At 36.6% G+C, this 13,020-nt stretch overlaps 1 protein-coding gene across 1 annotated transcript; it reads left to right on the top strand.

Moving 5' to 3' along the window:
* The first annotated feature begins 10,272 nt into the window (after nt 1-10,272).
* LOC115956440 lies at nt 10,273-11,037 on the top strand. Its single transcript, XM_031074819.1, has one exon. It carries the CDS (start codon nt 10,273-10,275, stop codon nt 11,035-11,037), a length of 765 nt encoding a protein of 254 aa, XP_030930679.1.
* The last annotated feature ends 1,983 nt before the right edge of the window (nt 11,038-13,020 follow it).

Genomic DNA, 13,020 nt, shown 5'->3' on the forward strand with positions numbered 1-13,020 from the left:
ATTTTTGGGAAACCATGGTATGAGCATTTCCATCCGCAGTTTTACTTTGAGATTTTTTTTTTTTTTTTTTGCCTCCAACTCTATATCGTTAAAAGCTTAACTTATTTTTTATGTATAATTTTATATTACAAAAATTTTAAAATAGAATTTTTAATTGATGATATAAATATTGATGTTTAATTTTTTTCAAATTTTACTATTATGAAATATATTGAAAGAAAATGTAATCTAGTTGATTTGTAAAAAATAAACCACAAATAAATAGTACAACCAAAGAAATGAGGATGTTATATGCTGTCTTACAATATATATATATATATATATATATATGGAAGCAAATGGTCTTAGGACATTCTAAGGCTATGGGCCCTATTCGAGGACGATCAAAGGCCCACACGTGTAAGCCAAGGTTTGACACATGTGCCAAGACCTAGGAAGGAAGATGCTAGGACCATTCAGTATCGAACTGAAACTGAGAGTAAGAAGTTTGAGGAGAAAAGGCTAACTAGCCCGTCGACTGAGGACCCTGAGGAGCAAAAACACCTCGAGAGTACTATATATGGCTCCCTACACCGAAAAGTAAAGTTTTAAGGAAGACAATATAGTCGTGTAAGAAATGGAAGGGGAAATATCTGGGAAGGTGACTACCACCTCCACATTTAATGCTCTACACCAATTGAACTGGCTGCATTTATGAAGAAAAAACACCTGAATAGTAGTTACACAACTCACAGCACTCTCTCTACGACCTCTAGAAGGGTCCTGATGGGACAAGCATCCAAATGGCCCCCCCTAAGACGTATAGATGGAGGGCTAAAATGCAATGAAAAGGACTATATAAGGAAAGGAATCCCTCTAAAAAATGGATGAACATTTTACTAGAGAGAGAGAGAGAGAGAAAACTATATCTAATTGTAAAAATATCAGCCTCGACTGTTAATAAGAAATCCCTCCTCAAACCTGCCCGAGGAAGAGTTTATATTGAATCTTTGCTTCTTTCGTTTACGTTAGTCTTGTCAATACTTTTTTTTATAACTTGTAACCACCTTAGCATTGCGATTGACTCATAAGCCCACTCTCTTACAAATTTAATATACTTTGCATGAAGAGCTGGAATTACTATACTAGTTGGGTCTGGGCCTGTATCCTAGTCCTTACATATATATATATATATATATATATATTAAATGTGAATTGGATACAAAGCGAGAAAGTGCTAGTTTTCAGGTTTTTTCCATTGAAAAAAAAAATTAAAAGGAAGAAGAAGAAACAAAAAATAAAGAAAGAAAGAAAGAACATTATATTTGCTCATTTGGTGTGTCCATACTGAGTATCAAAGCAACTTATCTAGCCATACCATGATCATTATGCAATATTCGAGTCAATGGGGCATGATATGCAATTATGCATCACTTCATAGCTAGAGTCTAGGAAGTTTTGAAATCCTCAACCTTTTATTATGTTTCTATTTTCTACCATATCAATATATGGTATGCCCCTTCTAGGTTAGTTTGTTGCTTGAGATATTTTTTGATGTTAGAATATTCTGTGCCAAAATTTGACAAAGATTAATAATAGATCTCATGATCAACAAGGTTCATTTCATTATTATTTTTTCTTTGACCTTTTCATGTTTCATGTTTCATGTTCTTGTTGAGAATTTATTCACTCCTAGAGGATGTCTTCCTTCCTCTCACAAGGAGTGTAGAAGACCTACCATGAGTCTCATATAGGAGTAGGGATGAACCTGGTAGGGGGCCCGGGCCCCCTTGACATTACCCCCAAAATAAAAATTAGTATATATAATATACCTATATTGAGCCCAAGAAAAATTAGAGTTTGGCCCCCTTGCTTTCAAAAGTTTGGCCCCCCTCCACAAAAAAAAAAAAAAAAAAAAAAAAAAAAAAAATCCAAAATCCAACCCAAACAACACCACAACCCAAATGCTAACGCAAATCAATATAGGCTCGGTTGCTAACATGCATTGAGAGAGAGAGTCTTTTGGTTCCAAAAACAAGACATTGAGTGTCAACTTCATGTATGCACCAATTTAAATATGAGTACTACTTGAATAATATGCAAGTTTTGTATTATGAATAACATTATATTTTAGACACCAAATTTTGCAACCTCTACTTAACCTCACATCATGAGCAAAACAGTTATTTCATAAAATAAAGACAAAATCATAATTTTGACCATTTGATTTCCACATACTTGATCGAAGAGAGATCTAGAAATTCAAACAATCAAAGCGACACATCATATGCTTAAATTGAACCACTTGATCAAAAATTCTAGTTGAATCAATATTCAATGGTTAATGTGTATCCTCACAATTTAAGCCGATCACATGTGATTACGATTAAATTATGATTGGTTCTTAAAAGAATGAACTATAATTAATTATGATTCATTTATATATATATATATATATATATATTTTAATAAGTAAAGCTTAGAGAATATCAAACTAGATTCTACAATTGAAGTACAATTTTGCACCATGTGTCTTAAATTATTTATCTTTAGAGAGTTTAATTTCTTAATTTTGGAGTCAAATGTGGGACCACATCATAAATATTCATCTAAGTGAGTTATTGAATACAAAAACCAAAGAGTCTAGAATTAATGAATCATTAAAAAAAAAAAAAAAAAAAGTGCTTTACAATATCGAAAATTGAGAATTAATAAAAATAAATAAAAATATGAACAATTTACATTTTCTACCTAATAATATTCTTACAAGATTTTTTAAAGAGTTAACAAAATATAAGAATGACTTTATATCAATACTATAGAAAGGGTAATTCTATAGTACTCTCTTTTTTTTGGGGGGAGTATGGTACCCACTAGTAGGCAACCTGCTATATCAGGTTACCAAAACATCACATTTGATAATACCATCCTTACATTGTGTAGTACTAATATCACATGTGATTGTAATTTTGTCACATTTGATGGTTCCCTTATTTTTTTCTCACATTTGATGGTATCATCCTCACATTGTGCAATACCAATATCACATATGACTGTACTTTTATTACATTCGGTGGTTCCTTTATTTTTTTTCTCACATTTGATGGTACCATCCTTATATTGTGTAGTACTAACATCACATATGATTGTACTTTTGTCACATTCAGTGGTTCCCTTATTTTTTCTCACATTTGATGGTACCATCATCACATTGTGTAGTACTAACATCACATGTGACTATACTTTTGTCACATTTGGTGGTTCCTTTGTTTTTTTTTCTCACATATGATAGTACCATCCTCACATTGTGTAGTACTAACATCACATGTGATTGTAATTTTGTCACATTTGGTGGTTTCCTTATTTTTTCTCACATTTGATGGTACCATCTTCACATTATGTAGTATCAACATCACATATGACTGTACTTTTGTCACATTTGATGGTTCCTTTATTTTTTTTCTCACATTTGAAAGAAAGAATAAAATTTTATATTGAAATTCCCGTGAAAAAAAATGTAGGTTGTATTTCAAAATTTTTGTAAGCAAAGAATCCCACAAACCCACGGAGCTCTAAGAATCCCACAAGCCACGGAGCTCTAAAGTTTTTTCTATTCCGCAGTTTTCTCAGTTTGGTAGCAGCATATCTTCTTCCCTTCAATGTCGATGATAAAAGATACAGTTTCCTCTATCTCTCTCTGCATCTCTCTTTGTTTGCGATATCTGCCGTTTATCGCCTCTAAATTTCGGTACATCCCTTTTTTTCATTCCTTTTTCCATATGGTTTTTATTTTTTATTATATATATTTCAAATTTTTGGTTCCCTTTTGGTTTTGCAGGTTTGCTAGGAACACAACCCAGCAGGTTTTAATTCTTCTATTATTCCTTTTGGTCACTAGCAGATGAGAAAACTATGATGATTGAATATACTTAAATCATGAAACTTCTATGATTATCTATGTTGCAGTGTTGGTTGATGTTTTTATTGATTCCTGTTCATTATGTAAGGCAAATTTAGACAATAGTCAATTTTTTTCCTAAATTATAAATAAGTAAGTTTGTTCATTTGTAAAAAATAGTGTTGATCTATTGTTTATTTATTTATTTTGGGTCGGATGGGAGTGAAGATAAAGAATTTTAATTTATACATGGGCTTGTTATGAGTATCATCTCGGAGTACATTCTTGGATTTTAGTAACTGGTCATAAATTTTTATTCTATTTTGAGTCCACCCCTGCACTACATTATTTTTCATGAAAATGATTGATGTGAATTCAATTAAATTTCAAAATGAGAGTAATAAGTTAAAACTTAATGGACCTCATCAATCATGTACAACATGTGATGATAAATCCTTACCTTTTTTCCTGCTTTTTTTTTTTTTCTTTTTCTTTTTCTAAGGAAAAAAATTGTTAGTGATGGTGAAAAAAAAAAGTTAGGAGATTCTTGAGCACATCAAAACAGTATACTTCTTTATTCTCAATTACTCAGTAAATTTGACTTTCAAGAAGTTGGAAATTTATTTGGCCTGGGGATCCATCTGCTTTTCACGTATTCAAGGATTCTATGACTTCTAGATCCCTTGCATCTTTTCTACATGTGTACTTCTGCATTTTGTTTCTTTATTCCCTGTAATTTGATGCTTTACTCATTTGACAATTGTTTTTTATTTATGGTGAGTAAAATATCTTTGACATGTGAACAAAGATATTAAGAATAAACTTTATAGCTGACACTAAACATGACTGGAGGGAAGGAACCAAGCAATACAAGTTCATTGAGCATTGCTTGCATCAGTTGATAGGCAAAAGCAACCATGGCTAATTTTTCTTGCACATCGAGTACTTGGTTATTCATCTGGTATCAGCTATGCAGTTGAAGGATCATTTGAGGAACCAATGGGGAGGGAGAGCCTGCAAAAGTATCAAAATTGGTGATTTTCTTGGAACTGAAGAAGAAGAAGAAGTACTTGTAGTGAGTACTTGCTTCAGAATACAGCAGTCTTAGAAAGGATGGTTATATCTTGGTCTAAAGAATCTCAGGGCAAGGTCAAAAGAAAAAGGCAGCTAATGATCATCTACTAACACTTTCGAAAGGGTCATTGAATGAGTTTCTATAATTGAGACCGAAAGGTGCTGGACTCATGTAATGTCGTAGTTTTCATATATGATATATCTAATAAGAGAGGATACTAACAATATGCCAACCATAGAGCAAAAATAATTTCAAAAAGGTATACAACAGAAGTATGAACACTTTCATTTCATTTTTTCTGATTATAAAAAATCAAAATCCTCATTGCAAGTAAGAATTCTATGGAATTTTTATATTCTCTACCAGAAAATATTTCACTCTTTCTTCCTCCTCCCAACTATCTCCCCAACAAAAGATAGACAAAAAACCTGGTTGCCCCTCCCCCTCAATAGGTAAAGCTAAACTGAATTTGAAAAGGAAAAAAAAAAAAATATATATATATATATATTTATATATATATATAAGGTTTAGAAAAATATATGAATCCAGGAAGTTTAAGTTGCAAATAACATAGATGCCAATGAGCTTTAGCTCCAACTCAACTTTAACAACTTAGCTAAGGAAAAAAAATTACAGAATAAAAAAAATGTGAAGGACTGAACTGAAAGTAATATACAGAATTGTTTGACAAACTCCATAAATTAGCAAAGCAACTATCAACTTAGGCTTCCTAAGTCATATTCAGCTGCCATGGGAGTAAACCCTAGCAACAAAACCAACAAACAAACTAAAAACTGTAGATCGAAAAAAAATTGTGACGAAAAAAAAAATATATATAGAATATCTAATTTGTAGTTGTTACAAAACATTGCAATGACTAGCACTTGGAAGTGCCATAGAAAAATCAGTATTTGAAAGAAATGAACAAGATAAAAAGAAAAGATAACATCATTGCTAACATAGAGAAGACAATCAAAAGGTTGGAAGAGGAGAACAGTGCAGCAAAAAGATCTATAATTCCAAATATATATATATCATCCCACTCATATATATAACATTATGTTACGCTTCACTAACTATCTGTCAGCCCACTCATCCATCAGGATATTGAAATATAATAGGCTCATCAGTAAATCAACTAACTCTGATTCTCAATCTTGGCAAACTTGACCAAACATGAGATTCCTAGAATGGATCACTATCTTTTGTGTACTCCAAGAATTAACAGAAGCATACATCTACAACTGTGAGTGCTCCCCACTATATCTGTCATTCGCTCACCTGGGAAACCCCATTTTCATCCCAATAATATGCCTCCAAAGATCTTTCCTCCCCAAATACTACGATCATTTGCCAGCGAAGCTTGGTTATATTTACTTAGCTTCCTTATTCTAAACACTTTAACTTAGAAGGACAACAAGCAAGTTCCCAATCCACCAACTAAAATTCGAACTTCTCATCTATAGCACCACTTAAGTCCACTGTAATTTTTTCAGCTATTTATCCACATGCAAAGGATTTGTAAAAAGACTAGAGAAAGGAAAAAAATAGATAAATTGGATGTCTGACAGGGGCATGACTTTCTATCTCTTTTTCTTCCTTCCATGTAAAGAACTGACTTCTATCAGTCACTAAATTTCAATTTAGCTATTTTTGAGTAGCTACAGTACCAACTGACAATATTTTGAAAATTCAAGCTACAGTACCATGTTAAAGAATGCCATGGATGAAAAGAACTTAGCTGAGAGAGGACTTATGGGACATAATGCTATAAAAATCTCTTAACCCTTTTATTTTAATTTAATTAAAATAGCAATATTTGTATTAAGGAACAAGACTACTAGTTCTTGTTGTACAAATGTTTGAAGAAGTCAAAGCCTTCCCCTAGCCAGACATGAAACTCATTTACTCTACCAACCCAATCTACCAACCCAATCTACCAACTGAGTTGCCATTCTATTACATTTTGTCACAAGCATAGTTGACAGACCCTCCCATTACAGCAAATTTTATTTTTTATTATTATTATTATGCTTTTTTATATTATTTATTTGGTGGTGGTGGTCCTAGTGGGGGAGAATTATGGTAAAGCAATCATGGGTATTGAAATTTTGTTTCTCTCTCTCACACACACACACATGCAAGCTGATAAACTCAACGCAATTACAATCCTTATCCCCACAACCAATGCACCCACAATAATAACAAAATAATGGCAATCTCTCATATTTCAATCTCACCCATACTAATAGTAAATCTTTGATACATCCTAACTCAACACACTAGCATTAATGGCTTTATCAGATCTAAAAAGACTCAATGTGTAGGCATTTGCCTTACCCAATACTATCTTTTTGTATATCAACCTTGATTAGGTCTCTAAGGGGGAAATTCCAAATCAACTTTCGAAACAAAGTTAACAAACAACACCCAAATCTCCTATCAAAATAATAAAAATAAAAACCCAAATCAATTAATAGCATTAGGGATTACTAACAATGAATAAAACTAAAGACAAATCATGCGTTGATAGTCAAAGAAACTTTAATAATCTGTATATTAGTAGTAAAATCAACTTTGTCTGAGAGAAAGAGAAAGACAAAGACAAACCTATTTCAAATATCGTCGCTAGGTAGAGAACGGCCGATACTGTTTCTTCTTTGGGTTTTGTTTAGCAGCCTTGGGTTCTTGTGGTTGATTAGTAAGAGAAGAAGCTAATATAGAAGAAGCCGAATTTTGGGTTCTTTAGATAAATCGAATCGGAAGCATGATATAAGCTAACACAGTGAATACTGGGTTCTTTTTGTTTTTTTACTTTTATATATATATATATAACTTGTTTGACCAGTAACCAGTATTCACTCTAAATTACTCCAAATAAAATGAACGGTCCGGATCAAATTTTTATTCAATTAATGGTTTAGATTTAGGTGGGTACCATACCCCCAAAAAATAGGAGGGTATGGTAGAATGACCCTTAAATTATATATATATATATATATATATATAAGAATTATACTATGTATCTTAATGTATTATTTTTAAGTATATCTATGTATATGCATGAAGTTACAAACTAGCGTAAAAAATAATGGTAGAAAACTAGTGATGAATGCATCCAAGTAATTCTAAGAGTCCAATTTTTGAGTAAGTTTAGTGATTTTAAACAACTAGTTGAATTATTTGTAATTAGATGCAATTAATTACTGTTTGAAATTAATAAATATTCCCTAACATGGTCATACTCTTATAAAGGCTAAAAAATCGTTCCCAAAGTCAAATGTAACTCTAAAAACTACTCAAAAATGCCCAAAAAAAAAAAAAAAAAAAAAAGATCGAAACAAGCACAAATTTGGACTCTTGGTCCAAGTGCCATTTTGGCACTTTACTCTAGAACCCTTGATTTTCGATCATTTTCTTTCTTTCCTTTTTTCGATTTTCAGTTCCCACTCGTGATTTGTCTAACTCATTATTTCCAAAATTCGAGCCTTGTAGAGTCCTAAACTCATTCCAACATATCAACCTAAGGCTTTCCCTCCTCTATAAATGGAGAAGGCCTCCTCATTTGCAAGACCCAAAAATCCTTTACCAATCCATTTTTTCAATCACAACACTCTAACTTCTCAAAGGTCTCAAATTTATGACTCCATAGCATAACTTGACTCAAAGCAAGCGTTCGACCCATTATCCATATACAAACTGTGAAAGATGTGTTATTATTCTACCAAATTCTTCAAAGAACACAAAGAATATCCAAAGAACACTTCAAAGGAAGGAAGTACTAGCTAGCCAAGCTTCGCCACTCCGAACCCTGACCCAAGAAAGTGCCGCCCAAGCTATGCCATTCCGAACCTCGATACAAGGAATGCCTAAACTTCGTCAATCTTAACCAAGAAAACAGACGATCCAATAATGTTGCCTGATGGGAATGACGAGATTACGTCTCCTAGACGAAGCCAACAATCATGACGAAATCATCTTGACAGACGAAGAAACCAATCACCACTGACGAGGATATGGTAATCATTCAATATAGTCAATTAATGACTTAGGCAGTTACAAAACCAGTCATGCAGACTGTTGGGAGCCTATTAAAAGCCCCATTATTAGGCAGGAGGCATTACCAAGAAAGGCATTAAAGACCACAACAGCTAGCAGCCAAAGCCACATATATAAAGCCCTCACATTACCAACAGAAGGGACATACACACTTTAAGAAACACTCATTATTATCTTGCTAGTCTGTTTCATTTCACAGAGTGTTTTCCTATTCTAACTTAAGTATCGGAGGCGTTGTGGCAGGCACCACACCGATGACCACTCTCACAGGGGCAGCCTCCTTACTTACATAGATACTCAGGCGTGCGTTTGGTTCCATCTGAACACATCCAATTCGACTGACGAAGTCACATTTCATCAGTTTGGCGTTGTCTGTGGGAACGACATTTTCATATTCATATTCGAAAACGCTGTTTCCATCAACTTCTATATTCAGATGGAGCCCAATCAAGATTCCGCAGCCTTAGCTCAGCAAGTCCAAGATTTCGCGGCCGCCGTCGAAGAACTCACCAAACAAAATCAGGAAATGAAGCTACGGCTTCAAAAAGTTCAACAAAAGGAGAATCGGTCCAGGGACAACCTGGAGGGTGAAGGAGATAGCTATAGAAGGAGTATTCATCAAAGACCTACTACACCGGAAGAATAGAATTTGGATCTTCTTCGAGAGATGAGGAAAGAGATGGACGAGTTGAGGAATGCCATCAAGGAGAAAAGGGATCGGAGCGTGGATAGAATGGTAAGGGCCACAGATTCGCCTTTTACTACAGTAGTCCTAAAATGTCCAATGCCGTCAAAATTTCGTCTGCCTCAACTTGAGCCGTTCGACGGGCTCAGAGACCCTCAGGATCACCTTAATACCTTCAAAACGACTCTGGGCCTTCAACAGCCCCCCGACGAGATACTGTATCGTTCCTTCCACACCACTTTCAAAGAAGCTGCAAGGGAATGGTTCACAAAGTTGCTAACATCGTCCATTGACAACTTCGAGCAGTTGAACAATGCCTTCTTGCGTCACTTCATAGGGGGGAAACGTCCAAAGAGGCCAGTGGACCACTTACTCACCATTAAGGAGGGAGAGAAGGAAACCCTGAGGTCGTACGTGAAACGCTTTACTCGGGAGACCCTGGAGGTGGACGAAGCTGATGATAAGGCACAGCTGGCGACCTTCAAAGTGGGACTGAGATCCAGAGATCTCGTGGCTTCACTTGCGAAGAATCCTCCAAAGATGATGGCAGAGATGCTCCTGAAAGCATAGAAGTACATGAATGCTGAAGATGGTTTAGCAGCCATAAAGGATGTAGAGAAGCCAGGAAACAAGGGAAAGAAGGATGACGAGCATAGGGGTCAAAAGAAGGAGCGCCCAGATCGTCAGAACAATGACGGGAACAGAGGAAAAGAAGATAAAGGTCCTCGGACGGTAAGATTTACTCCTCTAATTATGCCTGTCGACAAAATTTTAACGCAGATTAAGGACAAGCACTATCTCAAATGGCCAAGACCATTACACTCATCCCCTAACGTCCATGATAAGAACAAGTACTGTCGATTCCACAAGGATCACGGCCATAACACGGAAGATTGTAGGGACCTAAAGGAGCAAATAGAGGAGTTGATACGGAAAGGAAAATTACAGAAATATGTGAAAAATGGGGAATATAATAAGTTCAGAGATGGCAATAAGGGCCAGCATGAGTCCTCTTCCAGGAGTGACGATCGTCCGTTCCAACCTCCACAGGATGTGATCAGGGAGATAAAGACGATTACAGGAGGGCTATTCACAGGAGGGTCATTTAAATCCCTCAAGAAAGCATGCCAAAGACAGGTGAATAGCGTCCACATGATACCTCTGTTTAAGCAGAAACGAACGGACCAGGATATATCCTTCAATGAAGCGGACGTCAGGGGAATGAAGCAGCCTCACAATGATCCTTTGGTTATAATGCTGACTATAGAGGGATTCAACACCAAAAGGATCCTCGTGGACAACGGCAGCTCCGTAGACATTATCTACCTCCCTGCTTTCTAGCAGCTGAAGTTAGATCCAAGGAGACTGCACTCATTTGACTCTCCCCTCGTCAGCTTCAGCGAAGACAGGGTATATCCCAGGGGCATAGTGACGTTGACAGTAACAATGGGGACCTACCCGATACAGTTGACCCGTCAATTAGACTTCTTAGTGGTAGATTATCCTTCATCTTACAATGTAATCATTAGGAGGCCCACGCTAAACAAATGGAAAGCAGCCATGTCCACCTATTGTTTGAAAGGTAAAATTCCCAACAGATAACGGTGTCAGCGAAGTAAAAGGAGATCAAGTCTTAGCCAGAGAGTGTTATCAGGCTGTCTTGGCTGCAAAGGAGAACTACACATGGATGATTGAAGAGAAGGAAGAAGATAAAATGGAAGCCCTGGAAACAGTGGAACTGGCCGAAGGAGAAGCAAACACGATGACAAAGACAGGGACGATGCTAAGCCCTGAGATGAGAACAAGGCTCATCCAGTTCCTCAAAGAAAACCTAGATGTCTTTGCATGGAGCCACGAGGACATGCCGGACATAGCTCCAGAAGTCATCCAGCATAAGTTGAATGTGAACTCGGAAAGAAAACTCATCCAGCAAAGACGAAGAGTCTTCACCCTAAAACGAGACCAAGCAGTTACAGATGAAGTTACCAAGCTGTTGACGGCAGGCTTCACCCGGGAAGTGTATTATCCTGAATGGCTCGCAAACGTTATCCTAGTGAAGAAAGCAAATAGGAAATAGAGGATGTGCGTGGACTTCATGGACCTGAACAAGGCATGCTCGAAGGACAGTTTCCCTCTACCGAGAATAGATCAGCTTGTGGATTCTATAGCCAGACACAAGTTACTAACGTTCATGGACGCTTTCTCGGGATATAAGCAGATAAGGATAGCTGAAGAAGATCAAGAGAAGACTGCTTTCATCACGAGTCAAGGACTCTATTGTTACAAGGTAATACCTTTTGGATTAAAGAATACCGGAGCTACGTATCAGAGACTAGTGAACAAAATGTTCAGCCAACAGATTGGCAGGAATATAGAAGTATACGTGGATGATATGCTCGTCAAGAGTAAGGAAGAGCTCGTGCATTTGGACGGCCTGAAGGAGATGTTTGCCACCCTTAAAAAATACCAGATGAGGTTGAATCCTAGTAAGTGTGTTTTTGGTGTAGTTTCAGGGAAATTCTTGGAATTCACGGTGTCCCAGAGAGGAATAGAAGCAAACCCGGAGAAAGTGCAAGCCATAATCACCATGGCATCGCCCAGGACCGTCAAGGAAGTCTAGAAGCTCACAGGAAGGATTGCAACTTTAAACAAGTTCGTCTCTAGAGCTACGGACAAGTGCCTACCCTTTTTCAAGACCTTGAAGCAGGCTTTCGCCTAGACCGACGAATGTGAAGCAACATTCCAAGAACTCAAACGTTACCTGAGTAATCCACCCCTCTTAAGTCCGTCCAAGGAAGGGGAAGACCTATATTTGTACTTGGCAGTATCAGCTACAGCAGTTAGTGCAGCCCTGATTAAAGAAGAAGGCAAGAAACAACTCCCAATTAACTACGTCAGCCAAGCTTTCCAAGGGGCTGAGTCTAGGTATCTAAGGATTGAAAAGATTTCATTTACGTTAATTGTAGCCTCACACAAGCTAAGGCAATATTTTCAGGCGAATCCCATCCTGGTGATGACAGACCAACCTATCAAAAAATCCATGAACAAACCTGAGGCAGCCGGAAGAATGATCCAGTGGGCAATTAAACTCAGTCAATTCGACATTGAGTACCATCCCAGAACAGCAATCAAGGCACAAGCTTTGGCAAACTTCATCGCGGAGTTCACCTTTCCGGACGAGGACAGTCAAGCCGAACAATGGACGATATAAACTGATGGTTCGTTAGCCCAAAAGATGAGGGGAGTAGGGGTCATCATAACCACCCCTGACGGTGAGATGCTCAAATATGGAGTTTAGCTGAAATTTTCGGCTACCAACAACGA

The sequence above is a fragment of the Quercus lobata genome, chromosome 8 (assembly GCF_001633185.2).
Source record: "Quercus lobata isolate SW786 chromosome 8, ValleyOak3.0 Primary Assembly, whole genome shotgun sequence".
Lineage (NCBI taxonomy): Eukaryota > Viridiplantae > Streptophyta > Magnoliopsida > Fagales > Fagaceae > Quercus > Quercus lobata.

Coding starts and splice junctions, on each gene's coding strand:
- LOC115956440 (XM_031074819.1), top strand. CDS start 10,273: ATGAATGCTGAAGATGGTTTAGCAGCCATAAAGGATGTAGAGAAGCCA.